The sequence below is a fragment of the Chenopodium album genome, chromosome 25 (genome assembly GCF_948465745.1).
Source record: "Chenopodium album chromosome 25, dcCheAlbu1.1, whole genome shotgun sequence".
In the NCBI taxonomy this organism is placed as follows: domain Eukaryota; kingdom Viridiplantae; phylum Streptophyta; class Magnoliopsida; order Caryophyllales; family Amaranthaceae; genus Chenopodium; species Chenopodium album.
Window position 1 is genome coordinate 34,547,615 of NC_137858.1, and position 21,553 is coordinate 34,569,167.

Below are 21,553 nucleotides of genomic sequence, written 5' to 3' on the forward strand. Positions count from 1 at the left end.
TGTTATTCACTGATTTTATTTGTTTTGTAAGTCATTAGAAAAGTGCATTTAAATATATTTTTAATGATTCATATAATTAAATTGAATTTATTAAATCAAGTTAATTTTTATAATTTGAACCCCCTTATAAAAGATGCTAGATTCACCACTGTAAGTAACTCTTCTCGCCCTATTTAACTAACTCCCTTTATCTCTTTCTCCCTCTTCCCTACAAACTGAAGAAGTTATGTCTTCGATAAGTGCAATTACTAGATATATCAAGGATCACTATTATGGAGATAATAAGTTCATTCTATAGGGTCGTCAATATCTGGTGCTAGATATGATAATTGATCTTTGGGTTAGTTAAATAGTCCAAAGCCTTATAGAATGGATCCTATGAGGTCACACAACAAGGGTATTGGGCTAAACAAGTAAGAGGCCCATTAATGGGCCTCATGAGGATATAACAAGCCATATAAGGAATAGAGCCAGTGTAGTTAGAAGTGGGCTAAGTGTTTGGGCTTCACATGGACTCTAATTATATATGTGATATATAAATAGAGGCCATGCCTAGGGTTGCATTAAGTCACAACTCACTCATACAGTGAATTATGAAACAAGCAACCAAACACTCTAGAACTCTCTCTCACACGCCTCTCTCCTTCCCTTCATCCGTACAACTGTACGGACTACCCTAGCAAGGTGGTTGCTCGTGGTGGTGGTGGTGGTTCGTGGCTCGTTTGTCTCCTCTCCTCTCCGTTAAAGGTTGATTGAAGCGTTCAGTCACGACTAACTAGCATTAGTGAAGGTTTAACATGTGCCCGTGGACCAAGTAGAGAGGAATCACACTTGAGGTTCTTTATCTCCCATTGTTCTTGCTCGATCGCACGTGGAATCACGCTTCAAAGGTACAATTATGTGTTCTTTATGTGTTGTGCAATGATCCTTGGTTTAGGTGCTTTATGAATATGATTCATGTTATTTCCGCTGCGTAGTACCTATAAAATCCTCCAACAACTACAGAAACCACCTAGCGCGACAAAAACCACCCCACGAAATCCACCATCCACCATCGACTACTAAAAAAGAAGAAGAGAGGAAGCAGGGATGACCTGGGCCCGACGGTAGCTGCGAAAGTGCAAAAGGGAGCAAAGAAGTCGAGAAAGAGGAAGCACCAAGGTTGGGAGTGTTTGCAAGAAAGAGGAAGAAGCAGATGTTCAGGGTGGTTGTACAATTCGCCACCGGTGGATAAAGCCCGGTGGTGATGGTTTGGGGTTTAATTGGGGATAGGAGAAAGAGAATAACATTTTTAGGATTTGATGGCAGAAATGGTACACTGATCCTACGAAAGGCGAAGCTACTCCTGACATGAATGAAAGTCTACATTTTTATAATGGATACTAGTATTGTCATATTTCACAATCACTACAAGAAAATAACCTTTTTGTAGCGATTATTTTAATCTTTAGTATCGATTGTAATTGCAACAAAAAGTTTTCCCAACGAATGGTCATTCGATACAATATCCCTCGTTGCATTAGCCTTTAGTAGTAGTTTTCAATATCGTTGGGGGTGGCCTCAATAATCGATACGAAAAACTACATCCAATCGTGGTGATTATTGTAGCGATTACAATCGCTATAAATGTTGAACTCATTTTGTTAAAAAAAAAGGAAAAGAATAAAAAAAAGCATGCATATGATCTTTACAAGATTCGAACATGCAACCTCAAACTCATATATTAAATGTTTCACCAATAAGCTATGACATATTATTTTATGTATTCTTTGTCAAACAATATATATATATCTAGTGTAGAAAATGTTTTTCGTATCGATATCTGGGATTTAGTAGCGATTGTAAATGATACGATTTCTCAAAATTATATAAATTTGTAAAAATAGTGTGGATATGTATTATTATGCTTTCTGTATCGATTTTATATAGGAAATCATGGCGATTGTAAAATGATACGACTTCCTTAATTATTTCACAAACATACTTGCATATTGTAGCGAATGTACAATCGATACAAAAAATCGCTACGAAAAGACATTTTTCTTGTAGTGAATGTAGCGGGATTGACATGCATGGGTGATGAAATGGAGTAAGTGTAAAGAGATGGATATTTATATACTGTATGTGACATGTGTCACCTTTACAAGAGTGAAGTGATTAGAATCCGAGGCTTGCAATTCAATGTTTGATTAAAGGAGGGATACCAAGGAAGGTTGTTTTTAGGAAATTTGGCTACTAATTGCCTTGTTTATATTGGCCCAATTTTGAGTATAAGGATTTAGGAGATTGTATTGGGATTTAGGATTTAGGACCAAGACCAAGACCAAAAGCAGTAAGCCACTGACAAACAAGCTACCCCAAAAGTAGCCTATGTAAACAATATGGGTTGTAAATTTCAACTGAATAATCTTGAGGAGTTGAGGTCAATTTCGACTAAAAGAAACATTGGTAGAATATTTACAAATTCACAAATGAAGCATTCAAAATTCATTAGAACACTACATTAATTATATTTTCATGAGGCATAAATACATAATCCCAATTGGTCTTAGGTGCGCACATGCACCTAAGAATCTAAGATATGTGCAACAAGGGAAGACACAAAACGCGCGGCCCAAATTAATAACCCAGACAACATATCCGTGATCCGCCATAATCAACACTACGCTCTACAAAATGAACATTTAATAAAAAAATATAAACTTGAAAAAAAATGAACATTTAATAATAAAAAAATGAACACTTAAAAAAAATGAACATTTAATACTTATATTGCATATGTTTCATAATCATATTATTTTTATTTCTTCAAATTTTTATGTTCATAATTAAATGCATTATATTCATAATAATATTTTATATGTTCATATATAATTTCAAATATTCATAATGTAAAAATGCGTTCATGAAATATTAATTAAATCTGTTTATGCATATGTTGTCTTTCTTAAATGTTTATGTTCATATTTTTTTACGTATATATATTCACTTTAAGAAAACCAATGCTTACGTTCATATTTTGAAATGTTATGTTCACTTTCTGAAATGCGTAAGTTCATATTTTTTTTATGCCTATGTTCAATTTCTGAAAAGCTAATGTTCACATTTAAGGGAATCTATGCATATGTTTATATTTTGCATGATTATGTTCATTGATAAAAAAAATGCAGAAATCAGATAAAATTCAATTCATTAGAATTAAGAAAATCATATACTAACTCCGTTAACATTTAGTTGCAACTTTGGAATATTTTATGTCTCTCAAATAATACCCCAAACTTGCAACTAAATGTTAACGGAGGTAGTATATAACCAAATCAATCAAAGTTAATCACTAAGTCACCACATAAGAAATCGAAAATCACACATTTTTATGCCTATGTTCACTTTCTGAAAAGCTAATGTTCATATTTTTTATGTCTACGTTCACTTTCTGAAAAGCTAATGTTCATATTATGCTGTTGTTATCCATATTTCTAGGTGCATGAATGTGCACCTAAGAATATGCGAACATAACGTATACCATGATGCGAAAACTCTAAATTTTGGCAGTCAAGCATTCACATCTCAGGTTACTAAAAAGAAGAATCTCTTCCTTGAACCCTTTTCCACCAACACCACTGTGTCACACACAAAAAAGATCTCTTTCGCTATCGAATTTTGCATGAGTTGGACAGATAACATGAATTTAGTAGAGCAGCACTTTCACCAAAATGTAAGACCATATCAGAACACCAATATATAAACTGAAAGAAAGTCAAAATTCATTTACGAACTCAATTGAAAAGGTATTAAATTTCCTTTTTCGGGAGATTAGATATGAGGGAGCCCCAGTTGATCTATTAGATCAACAAATTTTGTCAATCTATGCTTAGTCACTACTTAGTCATGCCTAGTCACTGCTTAGTCATCAAAGCAGACAATTAATATTCTATTGAAGCTTTCTTCCATCGACACCACCAATTCCACCGACATCTCTCACTTTCTTCCACGGACACCACCAATATAATTCCACCATGTCGACACCATCTCCATCACCTCCTCCTTCCATTGACACCATCCGCATCGTCTCTATCTTTCACTGAAACCATCATCTTCTATCAACGACATCATGGCGACTTCGCTGCCAAATTAAATGAAATCCCTATGTTAAAAAGGTGAAATTAAGGGCACGATTAATCCTAAGGGGAAGGGGTGTTATCTAGCTCCTCCAATAATGCTACCCTTGAAGCTTCAATTTTTACCAGAAAATTCGAAAATTGCTATTTTTAAAAAATTAAAGAAAGGACTTCATACCGGCCACAACTGACGCCTTCTCGATGATGGTTGCTGACAAGAAGGGCGTCACAGTGGTGGTGATTGTGATTGTTGTGTTAGGGCATGAAGCTTAGTGTTTATTGTGGTGGTTGGGTACTTGGGTTAACCGTTTAATTGGAAAATGGTGATTGTGAGTTGGCAATGGTGAGTTGGCAATTTTGTCTAATCATGCTTATGCTTTTACCAAATTGTCCAATACTAAATGAAGGAAAAATCTAAAATGCCCTTATGATTGACAATTTTTTGTTAATCTAGTATATCAACATGTATTTCCTCATTAGATACAAAGATATATGCACACATAGTTATGAGATGTGACATTCAAATTAATGAATAACAGTGACTATGGGAATACTTCTTTGGTCATAGCATTCTACTCGAGTACTTGTAATTTGAATACACAATCGTCGGGCTCAATCCTTCACATCTCCTATGAGCCACTAGTGCTCGTTCTATCATTATTCATGACATCATAGAGTCGCTTTCCATTCTGTTTTACAAGTAAATCAAGTTTACTTATCAAAGTCTAAAATGATCATGAATTCATAATGACTCAAATAAATTGGATTCCCAGGATACTAATGACAATCCCACATAAAAATACAGAGCTTCTTGTCACTTTTCTTTTTCCTCAAGTCATAACCAACTGAATTAGGGGAAAAAAGGTGCATTTGGTACTCACAAATATTATAGGGAAGAAGTGTATTTGTCCTTCTGGCTTAGTCTGGGTTTCTTTGAAATACACATACACCAAAATAGGAAAATTTGGCCACCAATTAACAAATGTGGAATATCTCTGCAACATGATTTGACAATTAACAAATGTTAGTGTAGGTATACTTACTTCCAACGATTCTTCGAGTTGAGAACCCACTTTCACCTCCTACAATTATATAACCAGGGATCGATAAGAATGAGTTCTTATTGCCGTATAATGGAGGAACCACAGTTTGAGCAGAACAAACTAACCATCATCAAAGACAAATCGAACCCTTGTAGCCTAGAATAAACACAACAGAACACAATTAACAGCTGATCGAATTCAATCTAACGCATCGCAACAAATTAAATCTTTGGAAGTGTAATATGTACAAACACACTTACACCAAGCAAGCAAAGTCCTATATATATATGAAGCAAGTTCTATTTACATATGCAAACTTTATACTAACTTACAAAATGAATCACATTATCACAATATATTAAAATGGAAAGACAGTAACTTAATAGTTTATATTAATGAAGTAATGGTGTAATTCTTGTTTTTGCAGCATTGACTGATCCCTTTCCGAGCAACACTTGAACTCCTAAGCAATTCCCCAAAGATTGAGCTATTATATTTGCTTGCAGTTCCACTTATCAGTTTATCTGCTAAAATAACACATAATCAAAATCCCATTTTGGACTATTATTATTCACACAAAAACTTGATTGAAAATTTTTCCTGTTTGTTGCATACCCAATTTTCAGTTCAAAACCCGGCCCGCCTCTTGGCTGAATTATCATTGCGTCTAGCCCCCTCCATTTTTTGGAACCTAGCAGGCTAACTGCAGTAGCTTTCTCATATTTTCATATCGATTATGGTACTAGCATCAGGGTATCTGTAAGCTCCGACTTAGTCTTATCAGCCTCCTGAGGCATAACGCAATGGAATGGCACCTTTGATATATGGAAAATTGGAAGTCATCTTTTGTGTAAATGTTTTTATTCATCATTCTTGAGCTGGCCATTGTGTGGACAAAAGCTATCATGTGTGGCTTGTGTCCTTATGCCTTACCATAACAGCTCACAATTTAAAACCTCTACTCAACAGCTTAATGTCAAATACGTCTGCTTGAACATGTGATGAATAATATGTTGATGTAATTGGTCGGCATTACCTAGCATGAAGATCAACATTATCTTTCAAGTTTGTTCCATAGTGTCTCGGATTGCTTGACTTGCTTCTATCCTATCCAACAGATTTTGGTTTCATATTAGCAACCAAGGCAGTAATTGAAATATAATTTACTTCTGTGTATCGGACATCACCCCAAAATTTTATTCAACTAAACTATTTGACATATGAGGTATTTTGCAATAACATGAAAGGTAATTTTCATTTCAGCCAGTTTATATACTCTGTATATAAGCATTAGGATTAGGTACACTGTGTGTCTAGCTCTAAGAAGTATTGTGTTCTGCAAGTAATATAGCCATTTCTTCCAGTTAGTCAATAGATTATGACTTGTTCGTGTTGCCTTTCATTGCTGCTAACTTCGCGTTGTATTCCTGTAGTTCTCTCTTATATCTTTCCTTATCCCTTTCCCCTATATTCTGATACACCTGCAGTTAAAACAAATATCAAAGCAAATTTTAAATAAATCACAATCTTCTTGACTTAAGAGCCATAGTGTAAGGCCATATGCTTCAATAATTGACTAACCTTTCTCTCTTCAGAGTTAAGATTGTTCCATAATTCTCCTATCATTTTAGTAAACTCCCTCTCTCGACTGTTAGGATGGAGGGATTTGAGGACTGAATGCTTCTCTGAAAAGAAGAAATTGTAGCCACTTCTGTTGGGTTTTGGGTGGCTGAGATCTCCACCCCATCGCTTTCTCTTACGCCTTCTCTTTCCTGGTCCCTGGCGAGGTTGCTTGTTGGGATCGTAAGGGATGATTGCCATGCTAAGATCATCAGCTGGAGAGGAGGAAGCGCATTGCTTATCTACAGGATGGTAAATCACTCCACTCAGCAGTTCCTGTCCTAGTCTGACTGAGACTAAATACCCGCAGTCGAATTTCTCATGAATTGTTCCTACTGCTGGAATGCTCAAGGGACTAGAATCTGGAAAATACAAGAAACTTTTTACTACTAGCAGGACAATAGGAGAATGATTCTGTAGATATATACTTCATTCTTTTTACCTTAATTTGTATTATCAGTACTTATTAGACCTTACCAAAGCTTATTGACCCTTCTAAACTCGGTTTAGTTGTACAAAATTAATTCTCACAACAAGTGAACTTTGAACTCTTTTGGGTTTAACTTTCTCATGATCATCACTTGTCATAGTACCAAATTCACAAGCTAATCCAATAATTGCTCTCTTTGTTCTCATACAATGGTCAGATTATTTTAACCTTTAATTATTAAGGATATGACATGACTTTATAAGAAGATCATTTTGTGACAGACGAGTCACTCTAATTCCTTATCACTTAAAGTTGTAACATACTTCTTATTGGAATAAAGTTTATCATAATCTATTGTTGTTTAAGGAAGCACCTTTCGAGGATTTCCTAAAACAATATATGCGACTATAAATTCCGAACAATAAGAGTAAACAGTTCAAGGTGTATACAAAGCTAAGTTGAAACAAATAGGCGCGGTACCTGGTGCAGGAGTTGAGAATACAGGGCTTTGTACATTAAAGAAGTAAAGTTGTTCATACTGGTAAAGAAGGCTAAAGTAATGCTTTTTTAGCACAGATGAAGCACTTGTGGCAGTGGCAGAAAACTTGAAAACTGAACTTATTTCCCTCCATTTCTTCTCTGAAACAACCTATAATTACACAAAATTCTGTACAACATTAAATTTTAATTAGTAAAATAAAAAAGGTAAAAGAAAAAAAAGTGGGGTTAAACATGTATTATCAACCTTATTATAGCCACCTCTCTTAGTAACTTCAACATATAACACATGCAAATCTAGCTCCCTTCTTGCAATTACTGGTACCCTTTTGGTAGATAACACAATAAAAAAATATTATAACCTTATATATTTCGTGATAAATCAATTATTAAACGAGTAAAAATAAAATAAAAATTTAGAGTTACGTAAATTAGATTCTACACTCGATAATATGATGCATTATAGATATTTTAGATGGCGTACGTGAATTTGGTGCCCAAGATAGAATGGAGACTTTTGAGTGTATCTAAAAAGAGCTGAGGTTGGCTGATAACTTCTTCATGGGTAGCAAGTGGAGAAGGGTAGTTGTAATTCTCTTTTTCCGACGCTTGTATCATTGGTTTTCACCGGAAAATAATTATTGAATTTTTATTTTTAATTTTTGGTAATAGTTGGACTTTCGAGTGTACGAAGTAGTGTATATAAACAAGGTGGTTACTTGGTTTCTAGATAAGATAGTGATTAAGACAATGAGAAAATTTTCTGACCCCAAATATGATTTAAGGAAATAAGGAGTTATAAGTGTCATACTGTCATACAGTTGGTGTCAACGGTTCACAATTGCAATAATTTGGCGCTTTCTCCTCTTTAACAACATTGTTGTCAAAAATTAATAATCCGACTGCAATCCGATGATGGCTGAAGTCTGAAGATATCCTTGGGTCGAGCCGGCCTGTGACACTATATACACATACATATTATGAGCAACTAGCTTTTTGGCTCGTTCAATGGACGGGTTGATACTTGGATTAATTATTTTCATATGCAGGTATACTTCTATACGAAATAATTGTTTTATTTCTAAAACTTAAAAGAAAAAAGTATATATATATACATGAAGATTGTGGGATGTGAAATGAAATATTAGTTTAAAAAAGACCATGAGATGAAAAGACGATTTTTAATATAATTCATATGTATATGAATAGACTAATTAATTGAACTTTATTTTATTATGGTGGAAATGAAACACTTCATTTTTTTACTTGCATTTGCAAGTTGTTGATCAGAATGCATAAAGACTTAAACATAAATATTAAGGGAGGTGACATGTGGCATATGAGGTAAGAGTGATTTGTGATGCCATGTATCATATGAAAAATTTGTGATTTGTGTTTTTAAATACTAAAATATAGGTATAGATATAGAAATAGATTAGATTAGATTAGACAGTACTTATCTACACTATATATGAAGTATTGCTTTTTAAAAGAAGTCCACGTGTCATATAACACTCTTTCCATTTATTTTCCGTTTCATGTCTACAACTTATTACTACGTAGAAAAAAAGAGTTTTCCATGTATGATTCAAACATGTGATTCACCTTAAATGTCTTACTCCCAAGTTGTGTCATGCCTTAATTTATGGTTTTTTTAAAAAAACATAAATTTATTAATGCTACTCGTAGTGAATAACACATTTAACTAAAAGAACATTGAGTCATACTCCGTAAGTTATAAATGCTTACTACTGGCTAACCCCATCTAATGACCCGGGGAGTACATGTCCCGTCAGAGGACCAACTTAACCAAAAGCTTAAGCTAATGGTTGAGGCCCAGGAATATGTTTTATACTCTATCACTCCCCCTCACATGAAAGGCCCTTTGGGCTTGAAATGTGGATGCAACACAGGCCCACTCATACCTAGTGCGAATTAATTCCACTTTGAAGGAGGGGTGGATGAGATTCGAACCCGTGACCTTTGTGTCACGCTGGCTCTTGATACCATGATAGTGGACCATCTCAACCAAAAGCTTAAGCTAATGGTTGAGGCCCAGGAATATGTTTTATACTCTATCATTGTTGGAACCCAATGTGTATCACTTGTGAGTGTCCCACATTGGAGAAAGAGGAGATGTGGTTCCACTTTATAAGGTAGAGGAGTAACTCCTGCTATTGCCAATTGGTTTTAGTATGGAAGCTCCAAAGCCTTGTTTGTGGACCTAACTCTCCTCCTCCTTGTTCGGGTTGTCCAGGCCCATTTCACATTGTTTCGAAATTTAACATGGTATCAGAGCCCAGGTTTGTTGGGCCATTTATAACTGGGTATTTGTCAAGCCACTGGTTAAGGGCCCTCTATTGGATGTTCATTCCCAAAGAGGATTTATATTGTACCTTCTGGTGTGCTCTAAATTCTAAGGACACTCACAAGTGAGGGGGAGTGTTGGAACCCAATGTGTATCACTTGTGAGTGTCCCACATTGGAGAAAGAGGAGATGTGGTTCCACTTTATAAGGTAGAGGAGTAACTCCTGCTATTGCCAATTGGTTTTAGTATGGAAGCTCCAAAGCCTTGTTTGTGGACCTAACTCTCCTCCTCCTTGTTCGGGTTGCCCAGGCCCATTTCACATTGTTTTGAAATTTAACAGTCTCGTACTTGTTATATGTGAAAAAAAAACTTGAATACAATCTGCCACGAGTTAACATGTCTAACAATCTGGTATAATGAGAATGACACATTAATGCATGTTCACCAAGAGAAGAAGCATGTACACCAACATTTTCTATATTGATTAGCACAAGCTCGACATGAGTTTGACTATTGACCTACTTATTTTGACCGATTTACAAAAAAGTATATGACTTATTAAGAGGATTCGCTAACATGCATGATGGGTCAGGTCGTCCAAGAGCCCCTTTTATAAAAGATCGGCAAAAGCCCTACATATGGCTACATGACATGCATGGAGACCTCTTAATTTAGTGCATTCCAGGTTCAACCCATTCAAGCATGGGACTCATTGATACGACACAGCCCGTCTTATACCCAATTCTACCATTTGTGTCACAATTGTGTCTTCTCAACAATTCTGTGCATATTTATACCTTGTACGTATAGAAATTCACAATAGCATAGACTAGATATTCTAGAACATAGGATTGTATGCAACAACATATATCATAACTTTATTTATGTATTACATTGGAAAAATATAGGCTTCCAAATAATAAATGATACTCACTGGTTCTCCTCATGATTTTCCAGTAATTTCAAAGATATATATACATTAAAATTAAGAAAGATTCATTTTTATTCTAGATAGATATTCCATATATTAAAGCTTGACTCTTTATTCCACGAGATGATCTTACTAGGTCTTGCATGCTAGTCACCTTCAGCATCAGAACAACGTCACCCTGCAAATCATTAACACAATTATATATTTTACAAAATACAAGTATCAATTAAATAATTATTAAAGACTAAAATTTATTGTTATATGACCATATATATCAACCATAAAAGTTTAACCTAACGGTTGATGTCTAAAAATATGTTATATATTCTATCATATTGTATTAATTATATATGTTTGTTTAAGTTTAATTTTGATTCTTAAATCCAAGTAATATTGAGTGAAATTTATTTTCTAGACAAGCTAAGAATAGTATGGTAATACATACTTATTGCAATCAATATTGGGGCTGATGTTGATCTTGTAGTTGACACCACACGCCTTAGGGAGCTTGTTAGCAAGGTCATAGTTGATGCCATAGGACTTAGCGGCGGGTTTGATGCACTTACAAGCTGCCTGGCGGTCGGGCCTAGTCTTAGCCAAGTTAGCCAGGTTCTTAACCCCTCCACAACAATTAGCCGGGATTGATCCACCTTTTTTCAAGTAATTGAGGCATGGCATGAGCATTGTTACCACCTCTCCACATGAAAAGGCTTGTGCGGCATGAGGTGCAACCACCATCATGAATATTAAGATTAGGCATACCGCCTTTTTAGTAAGCATGGTTGAGCTAGCCATCTTAAATTGATTGGTTGTAGTTAATTGATTTGACGAAATTTATTTTGTATAGGGCAACTAAGGTTGCAACGACACATAGACCGTGCTAGCTAGTTTAATTTGTACGTGTTACACAAATTATTTGATGAATCCGGAAGAAAATCCTTGAGATATTTATAGATGGAATTTGATTGTAAGCAAACTCAAAGAAAAAGAGTCCCATTAATAACTCCAAACTTAAGAGTAGTATAATTACATCACATGCTCTAAGTTTACTCATTAGTTATAGAACGAAATAGGATTCATGTTTGTTTGTGTATCTTTCTTTTTTCTGTTTTTAAGGGGAGAAAATGGTTTGTTAGTGTAAAGGTAATGCTTATATTTGAGCGTTTTTGTACCAACAGGTAGTTATGTTCTGATTTCAGACTTGGATTTGGCAAACACTCCTTTAGATCGGGTTTAATTCAAGACGCGTGCTATTATGTTCAACTATGGATTAGCAACTATGATAAATCAATCGTAATCACATAAATTTGTGGTCTGAATTACGGAGTATTAATTTTGATTACGGTTAAAATCAAGTCATTCAAGTAAAGTTCCAAGTATAATTTGAATGATATTAATCGTATATTTGGTATAGCATATCTCTAGTACTTAAGAACTTCAAACTCTAAAAGAGTTGCCATAAAACTACGAGTACCCCCTCAGTCCCTCTATATCAAAATAATGGTTACACTTATTATTTTGGCAACATTATTCATAAAGTCTACTTTGGCCATCATATGTGATTTAAAGGTAAGGTTAAATAATGTTACAAAAGATTTTGTGGGATTCATTTCAAACGTGTGCATTTCACAAATCAATAACAATATTTATAAATTTGACATATACATAATTATAGTACGTCTTAGAGATGATAATATTCAAAGATAAATAAATTGACACACATGAATGAAAAGGTGAAGTGCTACCATCAATTTGAAACAAAAGAGTACTCTTATGGTCCAATCTCTTAAGAGAATTTTTCAAATGATATATGAAGTATTTCCTCCTTTATCTTTCTACTATACGTTTTGATATGTTTTTTTTTTTTTTTTTTTTCTCTTTTTTTTATAATCATTTGCTTTTACTTTATTTATTTTATTATAGTGAAGAAAATTTCCTTATTATTCCTTATCCCATCGCATAGTCCACATAAAACTATTTAATTATAATAATACCGACGTTTCTAAACAACTTTCTCTCATCTACCTAAAAAGTAAAAACAGAGACCATTGCCCACTTCATTTTATATGAACATTGAATGAATAGACCTAAGAACAATTTGCCTAATCTTCACGTGTTAGCTTTAAAGCTCCCCAACCCAAACATTTTCAAATCGTACATATGACACATTTAATAAATGAAGATTAGGCATATGGACAGGTATGCCTAATCTTCATGAACAGATGAACCATATATAACCCTAAATGCACACAATGCATGTGTTAATTAGAATAATGACGCGAAATTAGAACTATTGGACCCAATTTTGATGCAATAAATGTGTTGTTCCTAACTAGTTCTAGTATCGATTCTTGGTGCCTAGAATTTTTGTTCACATACCTACAACACAATGTTTATAAACCAATAGAATTCTTTTATCTACCTAGTATATTGAATGAGGCTTATATTTTTCAAGGAATTATTGATAAATATATTGAACAAAGCTAATACTTTTTCACATATAAATTCGACAGTACGACACCTTCCGAACACGTAAAAAGCAGGTTAGTGTCAAGAATTTCCCGTACATTTAATTAAACGAGTTAGGGCTTGTTCTCATTGACTGAAATCGGCTGAACTGAACTGAACTGAACTGAATATTTTATAAGAGAAGGAAATTAGGAACTGAACTGAACTGAACTGAATTGAGCTGAACTGAACTGAACTGAACTCAGGTGAACTGAACTGAACTGAACTGAATTTCAATGTAAGAGAACAAGCCCTTAATACGATTCAATACCTTTAGGGGGTGTTTGGGAAGTGGGAATTGTGGGTGGGATTGGGAATTTTAATCCCAATTGAAAAAATAAGCCATGTTTGTTTGGTGGGAATGGGAATAAAAAGGGGATTGGGAATGAGATTATTTATGGGTGAATTCCCACCATTTTATTTCCTAGGAAGGGTAGATAATAAATGGATGGAAATGGAAATAGGGGTGAAATGACATTTTTGTCATTACTAAAAAGAATAAAATAGTAATCTTAGTAAGGGTATATTTGTAAAATTGTTATTGGCATGTTTTCATTCTTTTTAGTAAGATATTGGCATGTTTTCATGTCATTTCACCCTTACTAAAAACATGCCAATTTCACCCCTATTTTATTAATCTTACTAAACACCCACTATCCAAACAAGGTATTGGCATGTTTTCATGTATTCCCATCAATTAATTCTCAATCTCACTCCCACCCTTTAATCCCCAAACTCCCATTCCCACAATCCAAACGCCCCGTTAGGGATTGAATTGGGTTAGTTTTGAGACTCCCCAACCCGTTTAATTTCGAACACGAACCCATAAATCACGAACACTTACGACATAATACAATTGTCATCTCCAATTTTTCATACCAGGCGGCAGGCGTCAGTCCAGCCCATTTCTAATTTTGCGTTCGAGCTTTTCACTTGTACGCTGTTTTATCTCTCTCCTCCCTTGAAGCATACTCTGAGTTCTTCATTGAAGCGGCTTCGCAGCTTTCTTTCCTCCATTGAAACAGCTTCTTAGGTAAGATTTAATTATTGTTTTAATCATTGAATATCAGCTTTATGTTCTAGGGTTTAGTCTCATACTATCGTCAATTTTATTTAAAGTAGGGTTCTTCTAATGTAGATTAATTAAACTATTGATTAGAAATGCTGAATTTGTGAAACATTATAACTAGAGATTCTGCTGCTACAATTTTACTACTTGTCATTTACTTTGATGTTCTTGAGCCACAAAATTTCTGTGTAATTTTCGAGCCTAATTTGATAATTGAATTAAATTTGATTACTGATATACTGCAGAACCCTTAAATGTTAGGATGGAATTATGAAAATGGACCTTTTCTTCCTGTGCTGAAAGCGGCCGCCCCTCCTGCCCTGGCTCAGGGACGAGCCTGGTGGGATGTTGGCGGATTTTTATATGATTCGTTGAGGATGTGGGGTTTTTTGTCAATCTAGATTTGGGAAGCGATTTGATTGTTGAATAATTTCAGATTTTTTGACAAACATTGCTTTGCAAAATCTGTGCCTTACCCATTTTGTGATTTTGATTTTGCTATTATTTTGCTGTTTCGGTACCTGTATCTGCTACATTGCTTCTTAGTAGGAGGGTTTTGGATCTTTAGCTCGTAGTTGAACCTTGTTTTTTTCTTTGACTGATGTTGGTCATACAATCCCTCAAGTTGATGTAGTAAGGCAAAAACCCCAAAACCAAAACTGTGTACTTTTTCCAAGTGCGAGCTAGTGGGTTCTCAGCCGGCCTTGTATGTAGAAGGAATATTTGTACTAATTTTACTAAGTTACATCTATAATGGTGAAGTAGCAGAAGAGGTGCCCTAACTGCTATGGCTGACTGGCCATAGCAGGTTGGTGTATTTAGAATTGTTACATTTAAACAATCGCATGCTATTTGCTCGTTTTACAGAGACAGAGGGAGAGAAATGGGGGGGGGGGGGGGGGTTGTTGGACACCTTCTTAGCAAGAATGAGTTGGGTGTTCGAAAGAGCTATTACTTCTGTTTGTGGTGAGATGATTGATGGATTGCTGGTAGTTGGGGAGGGGGTCAAGGATTTAGAAAGGGTAAAGGTAAGCAGTCATAGGTTGACTTGTGAGGTGTAAATGAAAAAAATTAAGGTAGTATATTGACAATGAATTTACATAATATTGAACCTTAAATGAAAGGTTTGTAATGTCAAAGAGACTAATGGCATCTGATTCATCAGTCCTGTCAAATGTGCTATGTTGTCACAGGCAATTGTGCAAAACTTCTGATAGAGTAGCTAGGAATTTTTCCGAGTTATCAAGTATGAATTTCAATCATAGATTACTGAAGGAGAGCTGCATGAATTTAAGCAGCAGTGTGAAACAAAATCATTCTGTCTCTTGTTTTCGTACTCCTTACTCTTTAAAGTTTTATGTTTGCTGAAACAGCTGTTCATATTGCAGTTTTTTTGTGCAATAGGAAGAAGAAATGGCTTTGAATCATGTAAGGTCATTGAAAATTGCTATGAATTCAATGGAGCCAATGCGGATGATTGGTTCGAGGACATATGCTGCTGGGAAAGCAAAAAAGGGCTCTAAAGGAGGTGGAGCTTCTGATGCTCCAAAGGTATCATCTCTCAGCAAAGAAATTAAGGCTACCACTGTAGTGGGAGCTAACATACTGAAGGAGGGCACAGATCCTAAGATACGACCGGACTCTGAGTACCCAGATTGGCTTTGGCACCTTCTTGACAAGCGACCAGCCTTGAGTGAGCTGCAACGGAAAGAAGCTGAAGATCTCCCTATTGAAGATCTTAAACGCTATGTTAAGCTGGACAACCGAGCAAGAATCAAGGAAAACAATTCAGTTAGGGCTAAGAACTAGTTGAGCTAACCTTTTTTGCATTTCATCATCTTTGAAAAGTTGGAGGCGGCAGCACACATGCCGGCTTGATTTCATAAGTGCAAAGTGAAGCTACTTGGAACAGTTTAGTTACCTGCCTTATTTTCCAGTTGCAACTAAACATGGGTATGTTGTGCTCTTGCTGTATCCATTTTTCAATTATAAATCTATTTGTATTGGTGCAATCCACATTTCTATAGTTTCCAATACTATAATATTAGCTTCCCCGCAATATATGGGTAGGACCGTAGTTACTCACTGGTTCCTTGTTGAGACTAGTACAATCATAAAGATAAAACCCTAGAGTTTTCCGTTTCTGAGATTCTGCATTATTATCTGAGTTGTCTTAATCCCAATTTAACTCCTCTGTCTGAAGATAAAATGCAGTCGGCTACTAAGAACTTGATGTTTGTGTATTTCTTGGCTAGATTCTGTCTTGGATTTGCCTCTTTGGCTCTTTAGTTTAATTATGAGCACTCTATAGTAGTGATGTACCTGAAACTAAGTGAATTATGAATGTAGCGACATTGTACAAATCTGGGAACTAGTTTACTCGGCCAACTAGCATCATCTTAGTAAATGGTAAATATTGCATAAATTCATTGCCAACACCCCTTCACAAAATATAATAAAAAGTAAAAAAAAATTTGCGTAGGTTACTGTGATTAATACAAGTATATAAATCTGAGAACTGGTATACTCGGCCAGTGTTCCTCTAATTCAATGAGCTATAACAAGAGATAACATTCACTGAACCACCAGCATACGTTGATTTTAGCCTTCTGTTTGCTTGCATATGACACACTAACATGAGTACTGCTGGCCATTAGCTTAAGCTTAGCTAGTGTGGATTAGGAGTGATCCATATGGGTGACCCCCAATATAAAGGCAAGCTTGCATCGTCTGGAAAACAGGGCAACGAACAAATGCATTTCTCCTCCAAATCAAACACCCCAACATCATTACTATTACAATGATCATCTGTGAAGTAAACACAATTTGCCTTACAACCAGGAAAATCTGAAGCTGACAGTGCCAAGGACGCACTCTCACCTACAAACACCACCCCATCTCCCAAACTCTTCACCGGCTCCCAACGCACACGCCCAGGTTCATACTCGCAAAACCGATACACCTCAAACCCTACAGTTCGGTACAGTTCACAATATGTCCTGATGTCAACTTCTGTTTCTAAACATCGGGTTAACAGCATTAGCTCCCCATCAAACAACACCAAGTACCGCAGATCACATGGTATCAGACTCACAGATTGCCAAATGGTTATATCACAAACCCCTTTAACACCAACTCGGAAACTCCCAACATCCCCTACATGATTAACAGCATAAAACAACCCTTGAGATTCACTGTAAATCACATCCTCAGCAGTAAAATTCGAAATTGGAACCCACATCCAGTGATCCTCAGAGGTGTTACAGAAAATCAATTCAGTTGTTTTATACAAAAAAGAAGTGGTAATACCGAAGGCAATTGATGGCAACCCATTTGAAGGAGGAGAAGAAAGAACCAGTTTCCGAATGAAATCATCCCTCATTTGCTTCAACTCAAGAGGGTAAATTTGACCAGTTAACTGATCTTGAATCAAGTATTCTCTACCAACATTAGAAAACCTGAAGGAGACAACACCAGGAAGAGTTGAAAGGGGTGGTAGGAAAACTTTAGATTTGCTAAGAGGATTAAGGCAGAATACTTCAGGGGTGCCAGTGGTGAGTATAAGATTTCCATGGCAAGAACCAAGGATTCGACGAGGGTAGGATGACTCAGGAAGAGATAATGTATGTAGCTTATTAGTAAGGAAGTTGTAGAAGGTACGACGAGGGTCAGTATCAGTGACAGTTAAGTTCGTATAAGGGGTGATAGAGGTAGTAGGCGGCGGAAGAAGAAGCCATGGGAGTTGACATGGGAGAGTTTGGGGTGGGGCTATAGGAAGAGAGGTTCGCCAGTTGGAACAAACTGCTCGAAGGCGGATGTAATCGGAGTAGATGGTAAGAGTTAGCGCGATTTGAAGGAGGATATCATCTGGGATTTCAGACCAATCTACTTGAATTTCTGTGTTTGCCATATGATGAATTTGTTTGATGGGGGTTTGAGATTTGAGAGATTATTGTTTGGAGTTGATGGTAATGCATGATGATCAAAGACGTTATATTCGTGGATTTGTTAACTTCTTACGAATTCAAAGACGTTGTGTTCGTGGAATTACTCATTAAAAAAATAAATAAAAAGAATTCGTGGACTTGGATTAACCACACTTTAGTTTTTCCAAATAAATGAATGGTTTGTGAATGCCGATACCAACCCAAAGAGATCGATCCTTAGCTAGCAAATTTAAAACTTGTCCCACTCTACATTAGGATTATATATTTAGGGTGTTGATATTGTCAGGACTAAAATAACCAATTTAAAGTAAAGCTGGCAATTTCTGACATGACATGACGGCACGACCGAAATCACCACAACACAAACACGAAGTCGACACGACACGAAACAAAATCAACCGAACACGACCCGTTTTAAAGTGGTCAAATTATTCATTTATTTCACATTTTACATAGTTTTTGATAGATTTTTATGAACAACACGAAATTGACACGAGACCAAACACGAACACGACACGACTTTTGGCCAGCTGTACTTTAAAGACAAATTATTTACTCGCTTTCTATAATATTTGAGAATTAAAATTTGTCAAACTTTAATTTAAGGGAATTTTGACTTTTACCACCTTCAAATAACCACTTAATTGAATTTACCACCTCAAAAAAAAAAAAAAAAAAAGATTTACTTTACCACCAACAAAAATTCCAAAACTTTGATTTTACCACCAACTAATGGATTCCGTCCATAAATCCATTATTAGGGCCCACCTTTTTGATGTTTCTTCTTCATCTTCCCCGATTTCCATATCTATCAACCCAGCCGGCAACGAAATTAACTCATCGTGGTTGGTCGAAATTTCGTGTGGGGGCAAGGGAGGGTCGGAATTTGGTGTAGATTAGGGAGGTGGTCGAAATTAGGTGGTGGTTAGGGTTTTAGGAGTGTGGATTGGTGGTGGCTAAGGTTTTAAGAGTTGTTGGAATTAGAGGGGGGCTATATGGGTGGTCGGAATTTGGTGGCTAGGGTTTTGAGGTTGGAAATTGGTGGAGAGGGGGGTCGAAATCGATGCGGTGGCTGTGGCTGTGCGGTGCGGTTGGGGGGTTTCGGGGGTCCTTGGCCAGGTGCGGTGCAGTGGTAGTGGTTAGGTGATGGGTTGGTCGTAGCGATTAGGTGGTGGCTAGGGTTTTGAGGTCGGAAATTGGTGGAAAGGGGGTCGAAATTGGTGCGGTGGCTGTGGCTGTGCGGTGCAGTGCGGTGGTGGGGTTGGTCGTAGCGGTTAGGTGGTGGGGGCTGGTCGTAGCGGTTAGGTGGCGGGGCTGGTCGTAGCCGGTCCCGACGGTGGCAGCAACCACCGGCTGATGGGTGAGGATTTTTAAATTTTTTTTTTTTTGTTTCTTTTTTCTAATTTTTGTTTAAAACTTACCCAATAATATGGCGACACGTGTGCAAGGTAGGTCCCTCTAACGGATTTATGGACGGAATCCGTTAGTTGGAGGTGATTGGTGGGAAAATTGATGTTTTTTTTTTTTTTTCATGAGGTGGTAAAGTAAATCTTTTTTTTTTTGGAGGTAGTAAATTCAATAAAGTCGTTATTTCAAGGTGGTAAAAATAAAAATTTCCTTAATTTAATAATATATTGGAAATTTTGCTAAAAATAATATGACATTTCATCACTCTTTTCAAAATGGAATGACTTTTGGATTATTTCAAATTTGCCACTAATGGAATGTGACTTGTTGGTGACCTGGTTAATAGGTTACATGTGACACGTGACACAATGTCATTGGTCAGCTTGTTTTTAACATTTTTTTCCCTACATTTTAAAAAGTAAACGATTACTCTTATGAATAGTGTTATGTCATTTATACCCTTCAAAATATGTATTTACATATATACCCTCTTAATATGCTCAATTTTTTCAAAAGAATAGTGTTTGGACAATTATACCAACTAAAATGTTTATTTACTTATTTGCACTCATTAATGATAATTACCTTTTTTTTTCTCTAACTCTTAATAATAGTGTGTGGACATTCATACACCGAAATATATTTGTTTATCTATTTTCTTTCATTATGTAGCCAATAACTAAATTTGTGATATAATGCCAAATCGAACAAAATTCTGGATATAGCTAGCTATCGCGCGTGATGAGCGCATCGCGCACGTTAGCTGCCTAGTTAAAAAAAAATACAAAAATTAAAATAAACACTTAAAAAAAAATTAAAAAAGTCTTTTAAATAAAAAAAATCCCTAACACCCCACCAAACCCCCTCCCCCATCGGAAATCACCACTTTCCCAGCCCCTATCCGCGTATCCGACCCTTACACACTCCAAGTCCCTGTTTTTGGCCCCCACTCCCCTTCACGTCCCTAATTTTAGCCCCCTCCCCTCCCCTTCTTGTACTTGTTTCTGACCTCCCATACCCTCGTCGTCCTTGATTTCACACCTATTTCCTTCATGCAAGGTGAATTTCGTTTTCAGGCAGTGGGGTTTGGTTTCGAGTTTGGGTTTGGGTGTGGGTTTTAGGTATGTGGGGGTGCCGGAATAGGTGAAGGGGTGGGGGTTCGATTCCGGGAGCGAGGTCGTTCGTTCAAGGGGAAAGGGAGGGGTCGGTGGTCACGAGATGGGAAATGTAGGCTGGGGTGGTCAGGTAAGTTTGTCGGCGCAAGGAAGGGGTACGGGCCGGCGGACTGGGTTAGGAGGGGGTTGTACCTAGGCTGGACAGTGGGAGAGGGGGAGGGATGGAAGCACCAACAGGGGGGCTGGGTGGGTAAGGGAGGGGATTTTTTTTTAGTTTAAGTTTTTTTTTTAAAAAAAAAAATTGATTTTTAATGACTTTTTTTTTAAAAAAAAAAAGTTAGCTAATCACAATGTGACACGTCTCCAATGGAACCTACAAAACAAGTTACCGGGTTTTTGTTCCATTCTTAGCAAATTTGTGTCAAAGGTCATTCTATTATGAAATAAACTAAAGGTCATTCCATCTTTAGAAGACCGCTGAAAGGTCGTATTATTTTTGGCAAATAACAATATAATCACAAACATTAAATATTTTTTTATATAAAATGGTAATATTTA

At 36.3% G+C, this 21,553-nt stretch overlaps 3 protein-coding genes and 1 pseudogene across 4 annotated transcripts; 1 reads left to right on the forward strand and 3 right to left on the reverse strand.

Moving 5' to 3' along the window:
• Positions 1-6,389: 6,389 nt before the first annotated feature.
• Positions 6,390-8,396, reverse strand: LOC145614348 (high mobility group B protein 9-like). The gene is made up of 5 exons (XM_081669397.1): positions 8,194-8,396; positions 7,957-8,035; positions 7,692-7,860; positions 6,743-7,143; positions 6,390-6,642 (listed from the first exon to the last, which is right to left on the reverse strand). The coding sequence occupies exons 1-5, from the start codon at positions 8,325-8,327 to the stop codon at positions 6,538-6,540; spliced, it is 888 nt and encodes a 295-aa protein (XP_081525523.1). The 5' UTR covers positions 8,328-8,396; the 3' UTR covers positions 6,390-6,537.
• Positions 8,397-11,025: 2,629 nt separating this feature from the next.
• LOC145614034 (non-specific lipid-transfer protein 1 pseudogene) lies at positions 11,026-11,744 on the reverse strand (annotated as a pseudogene).
• Positions 11,745-14,323: 2,579 nt separating this feature from the next.
• Positions 14,324-16,673, forward strand: LOC145615275 (large ribosomal subunit protein mL54-like). 2 transcript variants are annotated; one of them, XM_081670338.1, is made up of 2 exons: positions 14,324-14,490; positions 15,915-16,673. In XM_081670338.1, exon 2 carries the CDS (start codon positions 15,940-15,942, stop codon positions 16,333-16,335), a length of 396 nt encoding a protein of 131 aa, XP_081526464.1. In that variant the 5' UTR covers positions 14,324-14,490; positions 15,915-15,939; the 3' UTR covers positions 16,336-16,673. The 2 variants fall into 2 exon arrangements, with proteins under 2 accessions (XP_081526464.1, XP_081526463.1); XM_081670337.1 differs by having other exon boundaries at positions 14,326-14,490; positions 15,931-16,673.
• Positions 16,674-16,869: 196 nt separating this feature from the next.
• LOC145615274 (F-box protein At2g26160-like) lies at positions 16,870-18,676 on the reverse strand. The gene has a single exon (XM_081670336.1). It carries the CDS (start codon positions 18,434-18,436, stop codon positions 17,195-17,197), a length of 1,242 nt encoding a protein of 413 aa, XP_081526462.1. The 5' UTR covers positions 18,437-18,676; the 3' UTR covers positions 16,870-17,194.
• Between the last annotated feature and the right edge of the window lie 2,877 nt (positions 18,677-21,553).

What these genes read in the sequence shown, in the direction of transcription:
- LOC145614348 (XM_081669397.1), bottom strand. Translation starts at nt 8,327, where the DNA reads ATGATACAAGCGTCGGAAAAAGAGAATTACAACTACCCTTCTCCACTT. An exon ending in AGAGAGGTGGCTATAATAAG is followed by an intron (nt 7,861 to 7,956) that starts GTTGATAATACA and finishes GTGTAATTATAG; the next exon opens with GTTGTTTCAGAGAAGAAATG. An exon ending in TTAACTCTGAAGAGAGAAAG is followed by an intron (nt 6,643 to 6,742) that starts GTTAGTCAATTA and finishes TTTTAACTGCAG; the next exon opens with GTGTATCAGAATATAGGGGA.
- LOC145615275 (XM_081670338.1), top strand. Translation starts at nt 15,940, where the DNA reads ATGGCTTTGAATCATGTAAGGTCATTGAAAATTGCTATGAATTCAATG.
- LOC145615274 (XM_081670336.1), bottom strand. Translation starts at nt 18,436, where the DNA reads ATGGCAAACACAGAAATTCAAGTAGATTGGTCTGAAATCCCAGATGAT.